At 24.7% G+C, this 23585-nt stretch overlaps 1 protein-coding gene across 1 annotated transcript; it reads right to left on the minus strand.

The window, feature by feature from the left end:
* Window positions 1-576: 576 nt before the first annotated feature.
* On the minus strand, window positions 577-23477 carry LOC129960847 (importin-13-like). Its single transcript, XM_056074539.1, has 20 exons — window positions 23148-23477; window positions 21318-21437; window positions 19218-19385; window positions 17411-17509; window positions 16282-16335; window positions 14900-15192; window positions 13684-13768; window positions 13443-13571; window positions 11789-11869; window positions 10879-11014; window positions 10625-10674; window positions 8543-8644; window positions 7993-8140; window positions 7018-7199; window positions 6608-6772; window positions 5848-6087; window positions 3146-3559; window positions 2700-2789; window positions 1670-1851; window positions 577-882 (listed from the first exon to the last, which is right to left on the minus strand). The coding sequence occupies exons 1-20, from the start codon at window positions 23190-23192 to the stop codon at window positions 771-773; spliced, it is 2895 nt and encodes a 964-aa protein (XP_055930514.1). The 5' UTR covers window positions 23193-23477; the 3' UTR covers window positions 577-770.
* Window positions 23478-23585: the final 108 nt, after the last annotated feature.

Genomic DNA, 23585 nt, shown 5'->3' on the forward strand with positions numbered 1-23585 from the left:
TTCAAAAAGAATATCTTGCATATTATCATTGAAAGAAGAGATCTATTGAATTCTAATTGCAAAATTAATTTCTATCTTCATGCTGCTTACACATTTATCAAACCCACACTGCTAGATCAGATATAGCCATCATTCCAAAGGACATATAATCAAATCACAATACGCAAGGTTTGGTTATATGTATTTTAACATAACAATGTCATAACAGTAGCCCAATTAAAACATAATGCCTCATACATATGTTTGTTAAATTTCAAATAAAGTTTTTTCAAGTATAATTTTCTTGAAAAACTAGGGGTTGGGAAGTATGGTTCCTGAACTTTTCTCCCTCTGAGAGAAATGAACCTACTATGCAGAACTCATGCAGTCATAATATCTTGTATAATGAAAATACTGTCTTCAATATACAAGGTATAATAAAGACAAAATAAGTTTTAACATATATTAATAATGGGTTGAGAAATATGCTGCATTTAACATGATACTGTGTATTACATGACAATTTTCTTGTACTTCCTGTATTATTATGAAGTTATCAAAAAAGTTTTATACCCTTTTTTAAAGATTCACCATAAGTGAGTTTCCAATTTCTTTAATAACCATTTTACAAAATATACATGAACAATGAACTTATGTTCACATCTGTCATGATTCAAGGCATATATGAATGGAAGTATGACACTGAATGGAATTAAAGGACTAGCTCAGATCTAGAATACGAAAATAGATCTCCAAAGAAATAAGTTAATACTCTATTAAACATATCAAAGTCAAGATAATGACTGATAAGACTGAGCAGCATATTCTGTGCCAATAAGTCCACGGCAAAGAAGGCTAAATTCAGTTACAGTTTCTTTTAATCTTCGTTTATTCGTCCTTTCCCTGTAATAAAAGAAACAATATATTTTATATTTTTATAAAATAATTATATATAACAATCTGATATAGCATGTCCATTTCAAGAACTGATTAAAATCGAAAATTTGCATTTTGGTAGTCATCATAGATATGCACTAACATTTCACCATAAATTTTTCTTTTCAACTTTTATGAGCCAAGTTAATTATGAATAAAATTCTTTTTTTAGAATAGAAATTTATAATCTTAAATCTATGCAAAACAGATTAAGACTAATTTCAATAGCAACACATAAGTAAGGATCTTAAGTCTAACATCAGTTTTAAAGATAAATAGATGACAAAATGATTGAAAATTATCATCACTTATAATACAACTAAGTAATGTTATGATCAATTTATATGGATAGAGTACATGAATGTCTAAATATATGTTTTTTTTAATAATATCATAAAAAAATAAATCAATAACAGTAAGCAACAATACATGTTGCTTTAAAAATCTAAAATATATATGTTAATTATATCACCATTGACCTTATTCAATGTATTTATACACAATATTTACAACACAGCAGCAATTTCTAAAATTTTATGGATACATTCTATCTAACAAATCATTCAATTAAATTTACAGAAATGTTAACACAAATAAAAAATTGTAATAAGAAGCTTAGTTCATATATGTTTTGTAAGAATCTTTATTATTTTATATTTTTAATCAAACAAAAATGAAAGAAAGATAAAATTAATACTGAATTTAAATAATACTTTTAGATAACTAAATTATAATTTAATATGAAATTACTGACTTTAATATTAATCGTGCAAATTCTTCTTTTTGGCGTTGTGTAACTCTGAAAGATGGAAAACCCTCTTGTTGTATGAAGGGCCCCAACCAGCGGCACAAATTATCAAAATACTTCTTGTTAAAAGCCATGAGAATATCTGACATAAACTCTACCACAGATCTAGGAGAATCACCACCAATGACCTAAAAAGCAAGCAACAAATAAAAGTTACATAACAAATGTTCTTTAATTTACATTATATTTAGAAAGCTTCGCAATATATCAATGGAAGAGGGAGGAAGGGGGAAAGAAAAGAAAAACACCAACAATTAAGAAAAAAATGCACCAAGAAGATTAAAACTACAGTTTCTTCTGAAAGGGCATGCTGCAGACATGTAGATGACTTTTTAAACTAAAGTTACGACTCATATTCCAATGATGTTATAGAACATGTATCAAAGAAGTAACAAAACAGCATATATATTAGTCTTTGAAAACTATAAAAAAATTAGAAACAAAGATATTGCTACATAAATTATTAAAATGCTATTCTAGAATATATCTGTAATATGCATGCATCAAAAATAACATAACTATCACATAAAGTCTAAAGAATAAAACTCAGATATATAAAATGAAGTTCATTTATGTAATTTTAGTGGCCATGGAATGTAAGGATAAAGAATTCTTTAGGGATATAAATGAATTCCAAGAACATTGAAATAATTCATCAAACATCAGCCCAGTACTTTGGATAAAAGTAAAATCCCCCTTTTCAAGAAGAAAATTCTGCTTTTCATCCTTACTCTATTAAACTGGGCCTACAAATTATCTCAAAAAAGTAAATGTTTGAGGAGAGCAAGTAGCACAAATCTATAGAATAGAGAGATGCTGCTCTCCCTATTCTATAGATTCTTCCCTACCTCAAAATGTATATCTCATAAAATTTATCATTCATATTAAAATTATTTAAAATTATATAATCTATAAAATCATAAATAAAACAAAAGCCATAAGTATAATATTATTTAAACTTTAAAATGTTGCAAACCTTTAAAACTTGCATCACTAGTATTTCTCCTTGTGTATTCACAACATTCAACATATTAGGAACCTCTCGACTGTGCATAATAAACTCGGCCTGAAAATGAAAAAAGTTAATTAAAAATAGATTTTAAGTTGCCTTGGTTTCAATTTCAAGGTATCTACAACCTTTGAATGAATTATTTCATATGATGATAATTTTATGAATTAACTAAAAATACTAAAATGTTGGATAGAGACATTTTTTGCCAAAATTTATATGATCATAAAATTCATAACGTGACTGCATTTGAGCCAGATATAATACTCAAGAGCAAAATTAAAATTACAAAATGAATTGATCTAAAAGATTAAGTTTGAATATAGCAATAAAAATAAGCTAAGTACTTGTACTTGCAGTACAAAGAGCTTGAAAACAAAATAAATAGAAAGAAAAATAATAAAAATACATACCAAAAAACTGGCAGCAGCTCTAACAGTAGGTTTCTCAGGAAGATTTAAAGCAGCAGTACCAAATTGAAATAATACCAATGGATTAACAGATTCAGCCTTGAAAAATATTATTGCCCTTCGTATTATTTGATCTAATACTTGTAAAAACGATTCAATCACTGTAGTGCTTTCTCTAAAGTCTTTCATTGAAATTTGAATGGTGTGATCACAAATTTCAGCAAAATACTTCGACAATGCTTCTCTTTCATCCTCATCATTGGCAAATAAAATCAGTAACTGCTTAGTCATATCCAGAACTGAATGATGAGGACAATGTTTGTACAAATGCAAAAGTAGATTCAACATGTCAGGCAAAAACATCTTGCATTTATCTGTTAACATGGACACAGCTCGTTTTAAACATTCACATAATGCCTAGAGAAAGAAAAGATTTTTTTTTCAAAAAATTTAGCAATGAAGGGAGGAAAAAAAAATCACACATACATTACGAACATGAGTTATATATACAATATGATTACAGTATTTTCAATTTCATATGTATTTCAAAGTTTTGCTTCTAAAAATTTAAAATAATATATTGCCACACAGATTAAAAAAATATTTTACACATGTAATATCACAGATGATTTTAATGACACCTATGATTTATACTTATTCTCTAATTAAATTATCCTTTCTCTATCACAGTTAAGAGATAGTAACGAAGAAACCAATTAAATGGATGATTTAAATTATAGATGAAAATTATGGCAACGAATGTGTGAAATATGACACAAAGATAAGAATATAGTCAATACAGAAATAAAGCATTTTGTGGCCAGAAAGATTACTAGAAATATTTTAATAAGATAAAAATAATTGAAATAATCATTTGGAGTTTCAGAAAGAGTTTTTTTTTTTTTTTTTTCAATACACGGGCAGTTTGCAATTCAAAAATAATTAAGTCTTCAAAAAATATATTCCACAAAAAAAATTTAAATATAAATTTTAAAAATGCATCTTTACAAATACCACAGAACACCCACAGGCAAAGTCTTGAAAATCCTCCACATATATTTACATCATCTAATATACAAAGTAATTTTGGCCAAATCTACCAAATGAATGGGATTCAGAAATTTTATTAATGAAACATATGCAAATCCATTACTTTCTGCATAAGACTTCTCTTCCAAACTTACTCTATACACAATAGGTACAAAAAATCAATTATAATAACTAGCTGGGAAAAGCTGGTGATCACTTGATAAGTCCACATGTGAACCAAAATCAACTGACAAACATATTTAGAGTTTCAGGAGCATCATTTTCAGAAATACTTGAAGTCATTACTGCATACCAAAATGCAGATATAAATTTTTGGCATGACGGGATAGGCAAAGTAAGGTAGGTTAATAGGTTGTATAAAACTAATTCCTTGGCCACCAAGACTGGATGATATGATTTTATTGCACTTTTTAGTTTGGAGTTCCTTGTAGTAACCAATTTACAACAAAGAAATTTTCAATTTAAAGACTTGAGCAGCTGGTTCAATCAGACAACAGTTAACATTTTCCTTTTTTGTGCACAGAAAGGGATAGAAGATTTTCATATACATGCTTGACACAAATACTGTACCAAAAAAAAAAAAAAAAAAGAACAGCATCTTCCTTTATCAGAAGAAATAATGTGTTTCTGTCCTAGTTCCAGTCCAGTATGAAAGCTATTTGATTGCTAATCAGAGATTACAAGAATAGTAACTCAATGGGTGGTCAAGTGAAATTGCAGAATTTATATTCTAATCATGTGAGAATAGAAGAGCTTAATTCATGTTCCTTTATCAAAATTTTCATAGAAAATGTTATTTTTCTCCAGTCTGTAAATTAGATTCAACCGAGAGATGAACTATGGTGGTTTTAGTTCATACATGAGCATGTATAATGCTAGGATATTTCAAGTGAATGTCATGTCATCAATTTAAATAACAGATGTAAGTTACCCACATTCTACCAAATACACAAGGGCTTTAATAATAGACCAGTGGTATGTCATACATAATTTTTTTCTGCGTTGTACTTAGGGAAAGATATAGGGAATGAATAATTTGTTTTATTTCCACTGTGTTGAAAAGTTATAAAAACAAATTTTCATGCTTGGCATTAAAACTTTTCATTATAGAATTTTTAAAAATAAAATTAAAAAAGAATTTTTATTACCATTACCAAATATATCATTTTTATATAAAAGTTTTTCAGAAAGTTCACTTTTTTTTTTTTTTACAGATTTACCACATTTTACACTATAACTTGTAAATGGTTAAATATGGGACAAAGCAGCTCTAAAATAAAAGTGACAAAGAAAGTAGAGATGGGACTAGGCAAGATTTTTAGTTGGCAGATTAGGTCAAAACCACTCTGTATATAATATATATGTATTTCAATGCAAAAAGTAAAAACTTGAATAAAATTCATATAATATTTCATATACCATATTTATTTTTAAATAAAATTTATGAAAAATGAATAAGTAATATTTTACAAATCTGGAGTGAGAATTCCTAGATTTGGATAAATTATAATGCAATAATAACAATATCTGGAACCGAATTGTTCCAAATATATTCAAAAAGCAATGTTTGAAATATTCAAGAGCAATTTGAAAAATCTGTTATCATCAAATATATAATTCCAACTATATAGAAAAATATAAAGCAAGTACATTACCTCAGTAATTTGCTCCTTAACCTCCCAGCTATTGCCTGCAGTTCGGAAGACAATTAACAACTTTTCTAAAACATGAAGAACAGGTTGGGGTAGTTTAAGATTTGCTTTCTGGATCTCAGAAGATTCAGGTTCAGATTCTTCTCCTTCTGGATCTGAACCATAATGAGTATCAAGCGTAGCAAATAACATAGAGAGCATGTGTAAATCATGCACAATGATTGCAGCACTGTTGATAGTTGCCTATTACAAAAAAGAAATAGGAGAGAAATGGCAATTAAATTTCATAAATAAATTACATAAGATTTATTAATATATGACATAAGAATTTTAAAGAGAGTATGGCTAATCCCTTTTTCACTTACATAATTAAAATTATTTTATAATTCTAATTCTATATAAATATTTTTACAAGGAATACTGAATTATTTTTATATAATTCAAATTAATATTTATTTAAAAAAAATCTAAGCAATTTAGATATAGAGCAATTATTATAATTTTTTCATTATAAACCTTAAAGTTGTTTAAATACGACGAAAATAATTTATACAAAGCAATATCTGTTAAACCTTGTAACAATGAGGAACATTTCAATGTTAAAACACTCAAAGTATTATAAGAATTAAATGTTTAAAGTTTTTAGACATTTAAATCAAAGCCATTAGATATACAATTTCTGGGAATAAACATTTAACACAATTCAAATCTTTGATTTACAATGAAAATAAAATTTTTAATAAAATTTCCGTAAAGTATTTACTTCTTTGCAGCAGAGATGTTCCTGTAACTCATTAAATATCGGTGGTAATAGAGTATCCAAATAATCCATAATATAAGAATAGGGCATTATTGAAAGAACTTTGCCAATGGTCGCTATGATCCGTACTTTTTCTCTTAATTTTAAAATATTTCCTTTTAGTGCATCCTATAAAAATTATAGAACAAAAATCATGAAAGAAATAAAATACAAATATACGTGCACTAATAAAAATACATACTGCATAAAATTAAACTGCAAAAAATAAATTATGAAAGGATTGTAGATTTATGCTTAATTAAATGAAAATTTGTTTTAAAAGTGAATACTAAGTAATTTCAAAAGAATTTCGTATTACCAACAAACAGACAAATGATAAAAAATATAAGCTTTAAAACAACTACATTATTTACCAAGCAAGTATGAAGAATCTGTTCAGCAAATGGTTGCATTGAAGAATAACAATCTCTACTGATATCTTTAAGGGCAAATGTAGCAGATATTGCCACATCAGCATTTTGTAAACCCATTAAGAGCAGTGGTATAACACAACCCAGTACATTAGGATGAGCATTAATCCATTCAGCAAAAGCACCTGAAATATTTCATTTTTAATAATTTTGAACCACTTTTTGAATAAGATTTATAGAGTATAAATTTTTATAGAGAATAAATAGAGATATAAATTTTTTATTAAGTTTCTCAAATTCAAAATCTGACTTCTCTTTTTATAGTAGAAAAATTAATTTGTAAAATAAAGTAAAATTGCTCAATTAATCTATAAATTAACTTTAAAAAAATGTGTGATAAAGAAATAATTAAAAATCATATAATTCTAAAAAGCCTGTTTAAACTACCAAATACTCATCAAATTATGTAATAATGAATAAAAAACAGTTTTGTTAAAATGCAATTGATATTAATAATTAAAAAGAGTTATAGCATGTGCACAAATTTGATAACAAACATTAAATTTGTTAATTTTATTTTTCTTGCAATTAGAAAATTAATTTCTAAATGTAATGTTTTTAAAACTGGAATAAATATTTATTTATTTTATCTTGAATGAATATTTATATTACAGATTGCAAATGTTAAAATGAAATTTACATCAAATTAAGAGTTAGTAATTTATATAGAGACAATTTTAGAAAATATTATGCACTGTTTATGTTAATCATTATTAATAACTAGATTATTACAAGTAATATTTTATTTTTAATTACTAAATGTATAAAAAATTTGAATTGTCACTCCCTTTAAAAAAATTTTTTTTTGGTTGAAAAAATAACATAATGAAAAGCAGATAAAAGTTTTTAAAGTTGTACTTTAAAAAGCGTAATTAAATGCAATAGTCCTATACAGAATATATCAAATAGTTCATTTACCTATTGCTTCCATGGCTGCAGATATTATTCTTATGTGTTGCAAGGGTATATTCTGTAAATGGTTCATAAATACAGGTATAAACTGATTTTCTTTTACATCTACACTTTCAGACACTTCTTTGAAGGCAAAAAGGCAAGCTTCTAAATACTGAAATTACATTAATAAAATATTTAAATAAATATTTAAAAAAAGAAATACAAATAAAGTTCAAACACTTTTTTTTAATAATAACCAAATATCCATGCAATTTTGAATTCTCATAGACTCAAGATGGAAAATGACTCATCCATTAAAAGAATTTTTGATCATAAAAAAAAAACGATACTTATAGAAATATTCTATTAGCTAGAATACAAAAAAAAGTAAGTGTATTTTTAAATGCAAAAACTAATGTGACATAATATTTAACATAATTTGACAATCAAATAAAAAAAAGTTTATGAAAAGATTAAGTATGAAAATTTAATTCTGACTAACAATAATATATAAAATATTTTAAAAAATTATGCTGCTTTTAAATATATTTTTAATTAAAATTCACTAATTTACCTGCCACTGCGAAGGATTATTAGTAGCAGTTGTTGTTGCAATGTTCAAATGGGCCATTAAATTAGCTAAAGCAGCTGTCCTAAGAATATTGTAACAATACATCTAAAAAAAAAAAAGCAAAATATTATATGAAATTAAAAGCACACACAAGAAGGTTAAATACATTAAAATTCTTAAAATCATATATTTTCCTCTGTTAAAAAAAAAAAAAAAAACCATGACAAATTTATTCATATATGCAGAATTTTTTAAAAAATTCATAAAATGGCAAAAATATCTTATTTCATCTTTTTGATTGTTTTGAAAGTAAGCTAAAGAAAAATCGTTTGAAATCTCTACAAACAATAAGAAAAATATGTAAAGTTGTGTATTAGTTTCTTTGCAGGGTTATCAAATTTGGAATGTATGTACTTTAGGAATTAATGGTGGGTTTGACAGATATTTTGAAACTTTATTAATTAAAAATTAAGTGAAATTCTGATGTTTTTTAGCAATAATTTCCAAAAACATTGCAAAAAAAAAAGATTTTTATACCATAAAAAAAATCCAAGTATTTTTTAATTATATAAATTTAAATCTCTTGCAATTTTTTTTTAATTGAATTTTCTTAAATTTTAAAAATTTCTTTTTTTTACTTTCTTTTTTTTTGTATAACTTTCAACAATAGTTTTTATTGCTGAGTGAAATTCAAATAATTTTGTTTTAAATATTTCATTACATAATTTTCTTTTTTTATTATTGAAAAATAAGAATGATAAATTTCTGTTTACTATGTGCACTGTGTGCATGAGAAACAAAAAAAATGTATTATGGAAAATTACTTGCAGTTTAAGAACTAAATCACTCAGGAATATCTATATAATATCATAGGTATCAATTCCATTAAGAGTGGTCAAGTGTGTAATAAAAAGAAAAGGTATAAGTTATTAAAATGACATGGTTTTAATTTTATCACAATTTGGTATTTAAAAAAAAATAATCTGTTCATGTTACATGAACTAAGTTTGCACGAAAAATTTAACTGGAAATTAATATTATCAGCATTTCAATAAACCAACTGGTCACCATAAACAGTTAGTATAGTAAATAACAAAGAATTTATTGTATCTTTTAACCAATCAGAGAGTGAGCTTTAAAATTTATCATATTATTAAATGAACCAAATCAATAATTTAAATTAATTATGCAAAACAATAAACTAAAACTATACATTATTAGCTATGTTTAGGTAAAATTGCACAAAAAACAATAGCCTTAAAATTAAATTTAGTATTACATTTGCTTTGTGCCTTTGAAAAGTTGATTCATTTTTTAATAATTACATTGAGCATGATTCTGATTACAAGTGGGGGGGGGAAATCAAAACTTCTCTCCCCATTGGAATAGTAAATTTTAAGAATGTCAGCAGGAGGTATGAAAAACCTTTGAAAAAGCTAACAATTGAAATCATTCCCAAACTTAGACATATTTCATATGTTAGAAATAATACTTATGAAAATAATACTAACAATTATTTATATTTATGAAAAGAAATGTTTTTAATAAGATTCACTTGAGTCAATTTTAAAAGTAATCACAGTGAACAATAGTTTCCCAGAAGTACAGAAAATGATAATAGAACAGAAGAAATATTACGTTTGAAAAAAACCTATTTCACCACAGTATTTTTTTAAAAATAAAATATATGTTTAAATAATTCGATAAAATTATTTTTATTTTGCAGTTTCTAAAAACTTAGTCTATGTTTATTTTGTTTGTGCAATACTCTACGATATTTAAGGTCTCAGGTTTATTAGGCAATTTTCAAATTACACCAAGCTCTATTACATAGCATACCAAGATTTTGTTAAGACGGTTGGATTATGGTTTCATTTGTTGATAATTTTACTATGGATGATGCTTTTAATTTTTTAACAATTTAAAGAAGCTTTCATATGTATCAACAAGTACTGTTTATTTTTACATATATCTGCATTCTAAATAATACTTCATTAAAAAATATCAAGTGCTGACGAAAACTCTTATTTAGATTTTTAAAAAAATATTACAAATTAAAAAAATACTAATGGATTAATTACTTACTATAGAATCTCCAATATCTTGTCGATAGCACCGAAATGATTCTCTTTCATCTGTGAGCAAACAGAAAATTACCTTTTTGAACAATCTGAACAGTCAAAATAATTTCCCATTATCTAAATTCAAATAATTTAAATTCTAATATTTCAGAATTTATAAATATTTAGTTAAAGCCTTGTTTATTTCAGTTAATTATGATATCTATAATAGAAGATATACTATTATAACATATTTTTAATGTTGAATTAGTACTTCACCTGATTTCCACTGTTTATATACATTCTCAGGTGGATACCTTAACTTTACTAGATATGCATCTAATAAAGCTTGAAAAACTGGATGAAATATTAGAAGAAGGTGTTCAAAATTTTTTTCAGATGTTGTAATGGCATCCTATGAAAAATCAAAACATTTAATGGATTATTAAAAAAAATTATTCTTTAAATTAAAAAAAAAATTATGACAATTTTTTATAAACATTATGGTATGTATACTACAGCAAAAATACAAAATTAAAATATAAATAGAAAATTAGATGAGAAAGAAACAATTAAATATCAAACAACATTTTTATTTATTGATTTTGTAAAAGCCTTAACAGTATTTTATTCTTCTCAACCAAAGAGCTTCAATTCATAAATATAATAAGCTTATTCATTCATAACTTTTGATACAGAATGGTTAATGGAAAACTTTACTGATATTATAAAATAACATACATTAACAGTAAAGAAGACACATGAATAGTTTTTTTTTAAAAATGCATATCAGGTAATGTGATTTTTTTTTTCACTTTCATCTTTCTACACTAATAAAAATGTATGTTTACAGATATTATAAAAAAAATTTGCATATAAAAATTTCTTTGCAGCCATAATCTGATTTGTTTCTCATCCTGGTGAAACAAATTGGAAGATTCCTCATAACTTATTGACTAATTTCATATGAAATACACATTTGATAGGCATATTTACTTATCACTTTAAAGTCAAAGAAATTTAAATGCTTCCATCAAAATGATTTTATAATAATCATGCTAAATTTTATCAGTCTAAATCTTTTTTTTTTTAATACATTATTAGAAAATTCCTTTAAAATGAAAAGATTACATCTAATAAATTAAATCATTATTATTTGATTAAGTTTATTAGTTAAGTTTTAACATACTTGAAGAGTATACCAAAACCCAAAAGCTTGTTCACTACATATTTCATCAATTGGATACTGTCCAGGAGTTGAACTACATTGCTGCAAGCATGTAATATAAAATATTAAGAATAATATGCAATCAGAAGATTATACAATTTTATAATCATAAGTAATAACTATGATAAATAGTTAATTAGAAGATTAACTATTTATCATAGTTATGCATCATCAGTAACTATGATTATAAAAATATTGATAAACAAGAAAAAAATACAGTTGGTAAAATTAAAGCAATAAAACAAAATAAAAATTGAAATTGCTTCAAAATCAGTCATACTTTTCGTAAAATATATTTTAATTGATATCTGCAAATAATAATTTATTATGAAGTAAGATTTGAAATTACATATGAACTTAGCATCCTTATTTTGTGCCTCATTTTTTAATTTTCATTGTTCAGCAGTAATTAATTAACTACGGCTATTTAAGCAGGAAATATCCATTTCATCAATTACAATATTGTAACATTATGATTCATTGTTTTAGTCTAAATGATCACCTGCTTTGATTTTTTGACTATTTATCAAATTAAATGTTTTCAAAATTTATCTGGATTACTGATTTATTAGTTATTTTTAGGGTTTTAAATTTTATACCAGTAAAATCAAGATGGGAGTGTAAACTTGATCTTCTCTCTTTTGTGAAGTTAATTTATTACACTTCATTTTGATCATATTATCCTTTCTCAGTTCAAGAAATACCCCAAGAGACAGAAATTTAATAACAGTAAAGGCACAATAATGCAAACTGGGAGTTCTGGAATCAGTATTGCATTCTATTTAAACAATTGTCACATTAAGCATTTAAAGAGAGTTTTGAGAAAAATCTTGACTCAGGTGAATGTTCTGAATTGAAACATTTTACAGAAATTGAGCAGCACTAAATAGTTCAGAGACAAAAAAAAAAAAAAAAAAAAAAAAAAAAAAAAAAAAAAAAGTTGGCTTTAATACTTATATCTGATTTTTTTAAAAAAAATTTAATTATTTATTTTTTAAGAATAATGAAATACTTAAAATTTTTCCCTCTCTTTTTATAGCAAGGAATTAATCTGTGCAAAAATAAATGACACAATATCTATTATAAATGATTAATTAATTATTTTTTTAAACAAATTATTAAAAAAATGTAAAATAGTTATTAAAATTAAATTAAGTATGAATTAATATTATTGCTATCAAAAAAGATAACCAAACAAATTTTTAATATTTACTGAAAAACAATCCAGAGACAATTCTTCAATAATTTTTTTTTTTTTACTTGCAGTTAAGAAAGTTAAATAAGATAATTTAATGATTTATTTTCTAATTAAAATATATATACTCATCTTTACGGGAAATAATGAATTTTTAAAAATATATACAAAAAGATTTCTATATAAAAAGTTCAACAAAACAAACTGATTCATATTTTTTTTTAAAAATTTTTTTCTTTTAATTATAAATAAAAAGCCCAATTTAAATAAATAATTTTTCAGTTTGTAAAACAAATTATAAACAACAAGAAACTGTTAAGATTTACAGTGAGAGGAACTATCTAAAACATGAATTTTATAAAACAGTACACAAATTAAAAGAAAAACTCTTTAATATTTGATGAATTTTAAGATTCTTACCAGTATATAACCAATAAACTTTAGAATCATATCTTTCTTTTGAGGCTTATTAATTACAGTGTCAAGAAGTAAGTGGCAATGATTTTCTCCTACATTAATAATCAAACCATATAAACTATTGAGTTTATCCTAAAAATAAAATAATATAGTAAGAGAACATGAAATGACAATAATTTGTTCTTGTAACATTAATGTAAATTTTGTGATGAGAGAAACAAAATAAAGAAAGGGAAACTTATACCATATCATAATCTTGACTAGCTTTCTTCAATAGTTCATCAAATTTGGTAATATGTTCAATCATTTCTAAAATTAAAGAAGGATGCCTGAAATAAATTAAAACACATCATTTTAATAGCAGATATTTTTTAGTATAAATTTTTTTTCATAATCATACAGATTATTTAATAAAATGTTTTACCCCCCCCCCCCTTTATTTTGGCTTTTGCTCATTATACAAACAAATATGATAAAACAGCAACTCACATGTAAAATATTTGCAACTTATTGCCAGATTACTCTTAATAAATTGAAACCTAAGGCAGAAATGATTTTCTCATTACAATAGAGTACTATTATATGATATTCCACTTCAACTAACATTAGATCTGAATTAATTAACAATCATAAATATAAAAATGCATTTTATAGTTTCCATTATTATTCTGTAAATGTTTGTTTTTCTATTTGCAGTGTGTAAAAGTTACAGCAATTAAGTACCATCAGGGCAGATATACAATTAATGATTCAATGATAATACAATGAAGATTCCAAACTAGTGCAGCAATCAGAAAGCATGCAAAAAATTAAGAAACAATCACATTCTTAAAATAAAAAAAGGTGTCTTATTTTTGCAAACAATTTTAATTCTTTTTTATTTTTTCTTATTAAAATTAAGGCGATTATATAAAAAAATCATTAATAAAATTAATCAGATATATACTTTATTATTCTATGTCTATTTTTACTGCAGTTCAACCCATAGTGAAAAGAAAGTTCATTTTTAAATTTATGTACAATTTGTGTACCTGTATTTTTCAAAAATGTAAATGTTATGTTGCATTGTGTTAGGATTTTTTTGTCTTTTGCGTCTGATTTTAATTTCTTGCATACTGAATAATAATGTTAGCCAGCACTTCTCATAAAAGTCCTATCATTATATTAAGCTTATAATTTCATCATTTTTTTGAGGAATAGTAAGCAAAAATATTAAATAAGGCATTAAAATACATTTTTTTAAAATTTGAAACTATTAAAATAGTAGAGTATCATTATGCATTTGTGAGTCAATTTAAAAGTATACCTCAGTATGTTAAACTATATCATTAAAATATTATATAAACGATATTCTAATGGTTAAATATATGTATTGGATCATATACTTTTTTAAAAATAAACAATGTCAATATGGTATCATGTTATAAAAATAAAATCATTCAAACAAAAACAAAACTCACTTCGATGATTCAGGATGATTAGCAATGTTGGTGAGAGTTTCAAGAGCTGTCTGACTAATTTCATCTCGGTAAACAGAATCAAATGCAAGAAATAGCAAGGCCTTGTATTCAAGAACTGCAGGTCCTAGCAATGCCCAACTTGAATAGCATTTTAAAGACATTTCACATAAATCTGCTGGAGCAGAAGTTTTAGATAAAATACTTTGTACCAGATTCATTACTAGATCTAGAGACTGCCGAAGACAATTTCTTACAATACCCACACGCGCTTGTGCCAAATGAGTAGTTTGAAACTGAAAAAGGTAAAATGGACATTTTATTAACTTTTTTCAAACTGATAATATGAAAAAAAAAAGAGATAAATGAATAATTTAATTCAACTGATCTATACACATAAATAAAGAAAAAAATTCAAATACAATCCCCCCTTTTTTATTTCTTTCTTTTACATTTCAATTTTAAACTACAATAGTTTAGAATTTTCCAACTATAGAGAAAAACAAATCTGATGGAATAACAGCTATAAAATTTTCTTCCTTTATTCCACAAAACAGATTATTACTTCAAGTATTATAAGATAAATTTGTTTACTTTCACAACACAGCATTTTTTTCCCTTCTTAAAATTTTTTATTTCTCAAAACTGATTACAATTAATTTTGATACATGATAAATTAAACTCATCAACAATGAATGAAGAATTAATAAAAGATAATATTAATATCTTATGTACCACATTGGCCAAAGCTAATTTTCTTAAACTTCCATTGATTTTAAGATTATAATTCTACAGTTAAGTTCCAGGCTATAAATAATGATGTACAATTAATGTATTTCCATAATTGAAATGATCGTGAGAAATGCCAGAAATTAATAGTGCTTTTTTAGAATTAAAGATTTTTCCTAAAATTTTTTAAATTCAACTTTTCATTATATATTAATTTAACATTTTATTTTAATAGGAACAAGAAAGACTTGTGATAAATTCTTTTATTTTAGATTTTTATCATCTAATAATGCCAAACTGTATAACAAGTATGAATTTCAAATTTTGGTCATAGGTAATCTAAAAATTTATTATGCATAAATTATTTTAAAAAAAAGGTTGGCTTATTATATTTTATGACACAATATCCAATCTGATATAAAAAGGTGGGGGGGGATTTTTTTAAAGCTATTAACATGCTATCCTGCTTTGTTATAAGAATAATATACAGTAAGTTCCCTTAATCCTGTCCCAAACTATCATACAATATCACTATAATCACTATTTTATCAAAATTTATTAGATTTTAAATAAATTTTGATAAAACAGTGATAAAGAATTGTAGGTCAGGAAAAATAATGGCTATTTTGACCAATAGCATTTACTGTATTACTTACTTCTTCAGACAAAACAGTTAACAATTCAAGTAAAACATGTGCAACTTGCTGAGGCTGCAAAAATAATGCAAACAATTAATGATATTAAAAATATATATAAATTAGACAGATCAGAAGTTTATTCAACTGAAAACAGATATTTAACAGCATAAAAAATATAAATAATTAAGGAAAATAGCATTAAAAAATATGGACTGGTTGACTCTTATTAATAGGAATATGACAGAAAAATTTCACATTTCAACATTAAAAATTTCTTCAAATGTACAACACAATAGGGCATGATATTTTGAATTAAATAATAGATTCTTTTTTTTGTGAATCAGTTTGGTGACAGACTAAATGTCTAAATTTTATCATTTTATTTTCATAATAAAAACTAAGCAAGGGAAGAAATTTTGTAACATTTCCCCCCCATTTTTATTACTATTAACAGAGAATGATTGCACTCAGGCTATAATTTATTGATTGTTTATGTTGTAAATTTTACTTCATGAATGAAATGCATTTTTTCAGGGATCTTAAAAATCTAATCCATTTATAGTTAAAGCATTCTTATTTACCGGGAGATAAATGTAATTTGCGATTTGAAAAATTCAACAGCAAAGAATCTTCAAATCTAACTTACAGTCCTTTAAAGAATAAAGGGAAAAGTTCATTATTTATTATTGTTATTTTTTAGTTAACACCTTCTCCAAACTTTTTTTTTTCATGACAAGAAGCATAGCAAGATAACTTCCCAATTAAATTTAAAATATTAGAAGAGTTAGTCTGATGATTTTTTTTTGAGAAATTATTTTGAGATAATCTTACTTCCTGTCAGTGGAACATTTGATTTTCATATTTGATATTTTTAAAAAACTAACAATTGTATAGATAAATCAGTCTATACACTTAAACAGAAAGTTTAACTTCTCAATAATTTAAATTACTATAGACATGCATTTTTCTTTTTTGCATAAATTTTGCAAGAAAGTGTTACAAACAATTAACAACTGACTACAGGACAAATTATTTTAAAATGTAACAATTAAAAGATAGGATATAAGAGAATCTACTCAAAATATTTCATATCTTACAATGCACACAAAAACACATTTTGAATAATACAATAAAATTCATAACTCACACTAGCATTTGGAATGTTTTGAGGTTGAAACGCAGACATTACATCAGATATTGCACTTGGCCAAAAATCTGTAATTGTTTGAATAATAAAAGAAGACATCTGAAAGAGAAAATAATTTATAATGCATATTAGCATTTAAATCAAATGTATAAGAATAAGAATTATTTTATAACTTTCACAGAGAGTACAAAATCAATTTTTGATAGATCTCTCACTGAAAGATACAGAGTTACACTTGCTTTCTTAAATCTTTCAAATGCTCATGTGTCTCACAAGTAGATTTTTTTTTGAACAAACAAATATTTAATTTTTGATGTCACCCTCATGCATTTCTAATTAAAGCATTCCTCCTCTCTTAAAAAAGTAAAAATATTCCATTCTTAATTTTTTTTAACAAGAATATTCTTTTTAATTAAACTGCAACTGTATTTAAGAGAAAATTTATTTATGCTTATATTGCAACTTAATTTTTTTTTATTTAAAATGAAATCCACTTTTTTATAATTAATTTTTATGATTTTGATTAATTTATAAGAAGGAGTTACATATTTCATATTATCTTATCTAAAGTAGTTGTTCTTCAAAGAATACACTTTCTTACAACTACAGGTCATTGAAATAAACCCGATTCTCTTTCCACAGATGAGCAAAAAATATTAATTGTTTCAAAAAAAAAAAAAGAAGAAAAAAAAATGATTTCACAAACAATTAAAAAATCTAGGTGTATTAAATTTTAACACTGCATTTAAGATAAATTTCAAGAAGAAATCCATAACAAATTCTTTAACATAACTGTTGTTAATGTAAACTTTTAAAATATTGAGAACATCTGCCAAATCATAACAAACTGATTTTTTAATGCGATCAGATTTAAACAAGTTGATGTAGAAATTTTCATATAAAAATAATACTCTTCCCATTAAAATCTTTACATTGGCATTTTTGATTAGTCAAACTTTTTTCATTTATTCATACATCTAATTTGAAATACTTCACTTTTCAAAAAATAATTTATCGTCATTTTCAAAAGAGAATTTTTTTTTCCAGTTAAAAATAAATATCAAGTGGGGAAAAAAAAAGCATTCAACAAAACAATTAAAAACTATTACATATTTTAAATTAAATTAGAAGTTACTCAGAATTACTAGAAGTTACTTTAAAATTTTAATGGTAAATTTGGTTGGGGTTAGGCAACTATGCTTTATGAGTTTCCATATTATTTTAACATTACAGATAACTGTTTCAATTCACAATTTTTTCCCCCTTAGAGTTGAGATATATTTCTCCACATTAGCATAGGATATTTATGAAAATTAATTAAATAAATAATGAATAGCAGTATGAATAACAAATGGGATTAAAAAAAAAACAAGTGTAAATTTTATTTCATATATGATTGAAAATTTTCTATTACTGAATAAGAAATGCTTTGGTAAAAAGACTTGATACTTAAAAGATATCCATGAGATGCATATACATTTTTTACATAGTGCTTCTTGATATGTGAATATCCTCTTCTCATTTCAATACAAGATGTGAAAAATCTCCCACACCCCCTTTTAGAGTTTGCATACATTTTTGCTTCGAAACTGATTAAAAAAAGTACGTAAAGTAAAACAGTACAATCAACATAAATTTATTACACAGTAACATAATTGAAAAACATACTTCCTTTTGACATATAAATTCATTTTAGATAAAATAAATAGTATTATACAATGAAAATGATAATTTGATCTTGTTTTAAGAGAAAACTAAAAATCAATCTTACCAATCAATGTTTTATTAAAAGTGAAAATACACTTACTGCGATACAAAGTCTAGTTAAAATGACTTTAGGACCAGTTGTGTAGGTAAACAATGCAGCTAATAACCTATCTCTCAGTGGGCCATAATGATCAGAAGGCAATTCATTCCATTGTTTAGAAACTTTTGCATGTAGAGTGCAAGCACCAAAAAACTGAGCTTCATAAGGCTAAAAAATTCAAATTTAGGATATTACTAAATAAAAAAAAAAAAAAAAGGAAATTCATTCTGTTGCACACTGGTACTTATGCATTAACTACATGCCATTCATGAATATAATAATTTCAGCAGTTTCTTTAATTGTTAATTGCGATTTGCAATCAACACGACATTTTTGATAATTAATCACTGGCATGTAGTCAATGTACAAGTATTTAACTAATCAGAAATGGAAAAAGTACTTTCAGGTCACATATAAAAATATACTTAATGAACAAGAATGTATAATGAAATACAATAATGCATATCAAATGTAATTAAAATCAGTGCCAGTGATTCAAATGTATAAACAGAAATCAAACTGTTTTTATGCTATATATTATATTTTCCACTTACTTTATTTTACATTACATTTGATAATTTTTTATTTTCGTTACAATTTCTAAAATTATTAAATTAAATATTTTTGTGTTTACTATGTTATAATTTATTAAATTCATTTAATCAAAAAAAATGTAAAACTACAAAAGATTAATGTATAAATTCAAGGGTATTTTAATTAATGAGTTTTATTTCCAACCTAATTGTACACTGTATTTGTAAGATTTTTTAATAAACTGTATTCCAAAATATTATTTATGTTAACAAAATTGTCATTTTCACTGCTGTGGAAAGCATTATATTTTATATAATGAACGCCAAATCATGATGACCAATTGCACAGCAAGTAGGGAATGTCATAATATAAACAAACACTGCTCCGCTCTAAATTTTCAGAATTCCATTAAAAATTCAGCTACCATTGAGTGTTACTTCATTTTTTCAATAATTCTTTAATAATTCAAAAAAAAAAAAAAACTGAACCATGTTTCCCACTTTTTAATAAAATAATGAATTTTTCAAAAAAGAGTATCAAAGTAAATAAATATTGGTGCCGAATTTCACCAGTTTTCTTGAAGGAAAATTTTGTAATCTTTTTACAAATCATTTTTTGAAGAAAAGGGAAGACTGGTAAAAAATTTGTTTCTAGGAAGTAATATTTTAAAAATCAAAAAGTTTTTTAAGTTAAAAAAAAAAAAAAGATTTTGCATGCCACAGACAAATTTTTGACAAATTATTTCAACTAATTAATGAATTAAGATGATATCTTTAGTGATTAATTGCTGGCTGACAGCATGACAATCTGTCATGCTGTCAGCATAAGTATGAGAATAAGCATGACATTTTGGGCAATTTCTTTAAGAAATTAATTGTAAGTATCTGGTTAAAGCACGAGTATCATAAAAAACATTTGTATGATTAAGCATTTCATAATCAATATGAGCTACTTCCATGCATTTGCATGAAACAAAAAATAGCTATGTAAATATGTTAAAATATTTTCCTTTTTATTTCTAATATAAAAAATAAATAAATAAAGTTTCAGAAATATCCTTTAAATGATCATTGAAAAAAGCAAAAGAAACCTTGGAAATCATTAATATTTATAAAATCTCTTGAAGAAGTTTGATAACTACTAAAAGACTTTGTTAAAAAATTAATAGCTTTATTTCATAATTTCAAATAAATAACTTCACAAAACCTTGTTGAAAGGAAAAAAGGCAATTTCAGACCTCTATTAACCAACCTTTCAATTATTCAAGGTGATTATGATCATAAACAGTTTGGATAATCAAAGTTCTACTGTACGTAATATGAATTCAATAGTTGATATAGAACCGGCAAAAGATCCATTAAATCAAATAAAACTACATCATTAAAAAAATGAAAATAAATAAATAATAACATAGAAAAAATGAATTTCATATACAAGACCATATTTTTTAATTTGATTACTTTTAACTTTTTTAAAAACAATAATATTAATTTAATAACAATATTAAAAAGAATTAACTGTAATTTAGTAAAATGGAAAGTAAAAACAAACAAAACAATTTCTTACTTTTGTTGGATACAATAGCTGCCAAGCAAACTGCCATGCTTCAGGTGATGTTTGAGCAGATATTAAAAATTTATTAGCTTGAGCCTGACTTTCTGCATCGTGATAAAAATGATGAAGTGTCTGTAAAAACAATAAATCATGAAATGAAATTATTTAAATTTTGTTACTACTATTCCAGTTACACTGCATTCACAATTATCACTGCATCTACAGAAAGATCTTTAGCAATACCGAAAGCACTAAACTGTTACTTAAGATTTAGCATTAGCTAAGAAAGACTTATTCCCTTTGAAATTTTATCTTAACATCATCCAATTTATATCTGAAGATTAACTGTTTTTACAAAAAAAATTATAATATTATCAAAAGTTTTTGTAATAAAATATGTAATAAACAAGACAAAACAAAAATCCCTTACTCTAACCTTATTTTAATAATTCACAAACTAAATTGTATTTCATCAGCTGAAGAAACAATTGTTTTCTTTTTGGATTATTAATAATTAATTAGATAGAAATAAAAATAATTCAATTATTCATCATTTATAAGTGTATAGGTTGTTACTATATCAATCTATGTAATATGATGAATAATTAAATATAATAAAGCATTTGCTTGTTGTATGAAATTTGTTTGAAAGCCTCATAATAAAATTTGTATTAGACCCAGCATTTGTTTGGTTAACCCTGATATTAAATCATCTATACCCATACCTAAAATTTTTATTATACTACCTGAAAAAAAAAAAGAAATAGTATATATTAATAATCAAATAGAAAAAAAAAATTCTCAGTCCTATGAAAGTTGGAAAAAAAAATCTTATAAATATGCAGTATATTTTATAAAGTTTCTACTTAAAATGTGCAGTATGTGTATGCGATTTTTTTAAAAACAGAGCCCGAGTCTTTAATTTTGGATAGAAAGTAATTGTCTAAATGATTTATAGCAAATAATAATAAAAAGAAAAATCAAGCTTCAGGCCACACCTATTTTTCAGGATTTAAAATTATCTACTCGGAAAGATAATTTTTGTAATGTAATAGCTCCAGCTTTATTGTTAGTATGGTTTTATTCAAATACAACATTAAACTAATAATAATAAAAAAAGACTTGTTATATTTTTTAAATTAATTATTTATAACAAACTATAAATTACTCTTAGCTTTTCACAAAAGGGTTCAGAAGTGATTATAACAAATTATAAACATATCAAGAGCAGATTAACAAATAGCCTTAAATTTTTCATTTTTTAATTTAATCAAATAATATAAATGAACTTATCACTGTTTTAAGGTTGTGGACTACACTTCTTAAAGCTGAAACTAGTTCAACTAATGTGACAAAGATTACAGATATGACTGTTTGTAATGCATTTCTTCACAAAACTTACATAGTATCTAACCATTTCTGAATTTAAGAAATGCTTTAATTTTTTTAATTTAAAAAAATTGAAACGAAACTTGGTAATATTAATATGTAACACAATTTACCATACTGTTTGCAGCATATGTTGCCTTTAGTTTATATTTTTGTCGTACAAAAAAATGAATTGCCGCTAGTTAATGTGATGTTTATTTCATCAAGCGAAATTGGAATGCATTGCTGTCATCCCAATATTCCATTCTCCAAAACCATAATGAAGTTTCTTAGGATTTTTTTATTGTTAAAAAGATAACAAATAAAATAAATAGAATAATCAAAATTATGGAATTATTGGGAATTTTTCAATCAGGAGGATATAAATAAATCAATACGTAATTATTGATAAACTATTCAGAACAGAACGCATGGTCATAATAATACACCGATACAGTACGATTTATTACTTACACGTTCTATATTTTCAATTGTAAATTGATTACTTAAGTCTTCCATTTTAGCATCAAATTTAAATAATATAGTTATATGGAATTTTTATCTGTACACATAAGTCACACATGTTTCCAACATAGGCTTAGACAACAAGCAACCGCTGATTTCGCTTTAAAACCATATTGACAGTATCTTTGAAGTAATTCTTTAACATTTTCATCAGATAAAGGTAAAAACTTCACTTTCAAGAAATTGTCCCAAGATCAAGTTAAAAATTTGAAAATGAAAATCATAATTCTTTGTTTACAAAATAATACTGAAACGCAGAAGATTTAAAGGCTTTTCATTTAAAAAAAACAACATAAATAATAGCATAACTTATCGTGGCGCCATCTGCCGGTAAGAAAAGATTTTATTCATCCAAATCTTGTCTTATTTTTTCAGTTGAATCACATT

Source organism: Argiope bruennichi, chromosome 2 (genome assembly GCF_947563725.1).
Source record: "Argiope bruennichi chromosome 2, qqArgBrue1.1, whole genome shotgun sequence".
Classification (NCBI taxonomy): Eukaryota; Metazoa; Arthropoda; class Arachnida; order Araneae; family Araneidae; genus Argiope; species Argiope bruennichi.

Excerpts from the sequence above, each read along its gene's own strand:
- LOC129960847 (XM_056074539.1), bottom strand. The coding sequence starts at position 23,192 with ATGGAAGACTTAAGTAATCAATTTACAATTGAAAATATAGAACGT. Across the intron at positions 21,438-23,147 it reads CAATTGAAAATATAGAACGT|ACACTTCATCATTTTTATCA; the intron begins GTAAGTAATAAA and ends TTGTTTTTACAG. Across the intron at positions 17,510-19,217 it reads TAACTAGACTTTGTATCGCA|ATGTCTTCTTTTATTATTCA; the intron begins GTAAGTGTATTT and ends TTTCTCTTTCAG.